Source organism: Melanaphis sacchari, unplaced genomic scaffold, assembly GCF_002803265.2.
Source record: "Melanaphis sacchari strain LSU unplaced genomic scaffold, SCAv2.0 Contig984_pilon_pilon, whole genome shotgun sequence".
Classification (NCBI taxonomy): domain Eukaryota; kingdom Metazoa; phylum Arthropoda; class Insecta; order Hemiptera; family Aphididae; genus Melanaphis; species Melanaphis sacchari.
In genome coordinates this window covers 1046-4465 of record NW_020271697.1, presented here as the reverse complement: position 1 = coordinate 4465, position 3420 = coordinate 1046, and the positions used below count along the sequence as shown (strand labels likewise).

General features: G+C 23.3%; 1 protein-coding gene across 1 annotated transcript; it reads left to right on the top strand.

Annotated features, from left to right (window-relative positions):
- Positions 1-231: 231 nt before the first annotated feature.
- Positions 232-2081, top strand: LOC112603134 (ribosomal protein VAR1, mitochondrial-like). The gene is made up of 5 exons (XM_025351564.1): positions 232-449; positions 516-657; positions 839-1009; positions 1176-1464; positions 1530-2081. Exons 1-5 carry the CDS (start codon positions 402-404, stop codon positions 2056-2058), a joined length of 1179 nt encoding a protein of 392 aa, XP_025207349.1. The 5' UTR covers positions 232-401; the 3' UTR covers positions 2059-2081.
- The last annotated feature ends 1339 nt before the right edge of the window (positions 2082-3420 follow it).

Below are 3420 nucleotides of genomic sequence, written 5' to 3'. Positions count from 1 at the left end.
GGTTTAAAAAAAATTTTAAAGTTTGGTTTGGTTTCAAAAATCATGGTTTGACTCATCACTAATAAATTTATTAAATTTTTCTCTTGTTATAAATATTTTATAATAGTATACAGTATAATTAGTAAATTGGCCAAAAGTTACATACTATTTGATTTAAATAAAAAAAAAAATCTTACTTATTCAAGATAATTCAATTTAATTAATATTTATTCTTTATTTGTTTTTATTTATAGTTTACCTCAAAAATTATAAAACTTTTAACCAGATTAGATTATAGTGGAGCAGTTGCAGTTTTTGAAAATGGATATTGTGAGTGTTTAAAAGAAGCAATTGGTAACAGAAAAAAAATCAGAGACGCTGTTATTAATAATGGAGAAACAATTGAGTTAGCTAAATTATGTATGTTTAGGACAAAAGCTATTTGTATTATTGTATCTGTTGACGACAAGGTAATTTTAATTTATAACTATATTATACAAATAATTATTATGATTATATGAATATTGTAATTTCAGAATATAAAAACATTACGGTCTGTGCCATTAGAAGATACTTTTTTGCCAATTAATTTACAAATATCTTTCAAAAACAAAACTGATAAATTACTGGGTTATTGTATTAGAGAAAATTCTGATTCACTGAATATTGTAACATTTTGTAAGTATCGTTTGATGTATTTATTTAGAAAATATATTAATTTATTAATATATATTTATAATATATTCTATAATTTATAATTTTTATAGATATTAATTTTTTATTACAAATATTTTAATTTAAAAATCACTTTGTGTCTATATGTTTGCCAATTATAAAATATTATATTTTATTTCCATAGGGTCTAATGGTTACTTATATTCAAATGAGTTGTATACTGAATCCAATAGCAATGATTTTCCTGGTAAACAGTTGACAGAAATTACTTTAGTTAATTTAAAAAAACAAGTATCTTTAATTCAATTAAGTTCAGATTGTATTGGTCTTTATGGAGCAGAACCAAAAGGCGAAGGTTAGTAAAAATATTATTACTGTTTTTTTTACTGATTTCATATTTTTAATAACCTTATTTAAAAAACAAATGTATAATTAATATTGGTTAATTAAAATTAAAGCTTATGATTTTATATACTAATGCATCATTTCTGATGGATTTATAATATTTTTGTATTTTTTAGGAGCTGCTTTAGTAGTATACAATTTCCATTACAATATGGTAGTTGCTGTACAACATTTTAAAATCTATACCAACCCTCCAAATTTATGGTGTTTTGGAAATCATTTACTCTTAGTAACAGGCCAAAACTTAGCAGTGATTCCTTTTACGTGTGAACGGAATAACTTATCCTTGTTAATGGATAATAATTTAATAAAAATAAATGATAAATATGAAGAAATTGAATGGGATTCTTATGCAAAACAAAAATGTATAGATACTATTTCAGCTTCAGCTTTATCTCAATCAAAGTAAAAATTATTATTATTATTTACTTATTTTTATAATATTTAACATATTTATTTGCTTATTCCAGATTAAATGAAATGATTATTACTGACCATATTAAAAATAAAAAGGATAAATCATTGATTCGGTTACTGATGGAAAACAACGACATAAGTGATACTTCTTTAGTTGAAATATTATCATATTGTAGTTCAAACACAGCAAAACATTCAAATCTTTTGTCAAAGTTATTTACTTATCCACCTTTAAATAAGCCATCTTGTTTACGACACCAATTGCCGTTTGAGAATATGCTGATCATTTTGAATACTTTGTATTCACTTATGAAAGAGAAATTGATTGAAGAAAGATTGGTTGATTGGATGACACTGATGATTGACTGCTCATATCAACAATTATTATTGTCAAATGATCCTAATGTTCTTGAACTTATTATTAAAGTTCAAAATGACATAAATAGCAAATGTGACTATTTGGACTCAGTAAATAATATTAACAATACAATGCGGGTTATAAAAAATAAAAATGTTAACAATAAGAAAAGAGATGGACCTGTCAACAATTTATATAAAATTGAAACAATTAATTTATATTGAGTAAATTTGTATTTTAACAATAATACTTGTTTTTTTTTTTTTTACGTCTTAAAGTGCATTTATTCCAGTACAATACTCTGCGACTAAATATTAGTCAATATATTTTCATTTATATATCATGTTTTATGATTTGAACTCATAACAATATTGATGACCTAGATTGAACGATGGACAAATAATTTATCGTTAGTGAACAATATTTTTATTGAATTTATCTTATTACTTTTAAATGTTACTGATCAGTTATCTTATTTTATCTTAATTGGAAATTTAGAATTTTGCTGTAATATGTTAAAATGCCAGGACAAGATGAACTTATCACTGATTAGGCATCATTTAAATATTTAACCAACAGTGTTATGACAAATTTGAAACTAATATTTCTTAGTAAGTTTATAATTATTTTATTAATGATATATTAATAATACTATATTAGTTTCATAGATTCAGAGAAAGCAAATAAATCTTTTTTTGGGTTTTATGAACATTTAGCATTTGATGCAACTTTTAGGAATTTGAACTTAATATTGGTACACAGTAAGTATTACTCGTATATTAGATTTGCATAATTTACTTTTATTCTACATTTTCAGGTTGTTATTTTAATTTTATATATTATCTATAATTTCGTTAAAGTTTAGATTGTATATACACATAAATGATTCTATGACAGTTTAAGATTTGTATATCTATGTTTTTAATTAAAAGATTATACATATCTTTTAGACTGTATTTGTATTTTTTATAAATAAATTTGATTCACTAATTTATAACATGCACAATGGTTTAATAGTTGAATTCAACGCATCATTCATTTGTAGATTTGTTTTATGGTATATATGTTACAGCTAAAGTGTTGAATTCCGTTATTTTATGAAATAACTAGACAGTTCATGAATTACCTATGAATGTTAGTTAAAGTATGAAATAATACATGAAAATTGTACTTAAACTAGATTTTCATAGAATATCTAGTTATTCTATACAATTTCAGTTTGATATCCGTTATAGTATAAATACACTAAAATTTAAAATATATATTAAAATATTTTATTTTACTGAATTAATTATAGTTATATTATTTATTTATTTATTTTTACATGTAAGGCTATTTTTGGCATTTAGAGTTGCACAATACCTCTTTTTTTCTACAAACACATCGCTTTGTGTCACATTTTTTGGTACAAGTGCACTTAAAAAAAACCCTGACCAGTTCCCAGTGACTGCGCAGTTTCCGTAGATCTTAATATAATACTTTCATTTGGAACAGTTTCTACAGCTAACAAATTTTTTGAACATTCTGTGAACTGGGATCGAGAGTATATAGTTGTTTATCACTCCTGTAATTATAATGTATAGGTA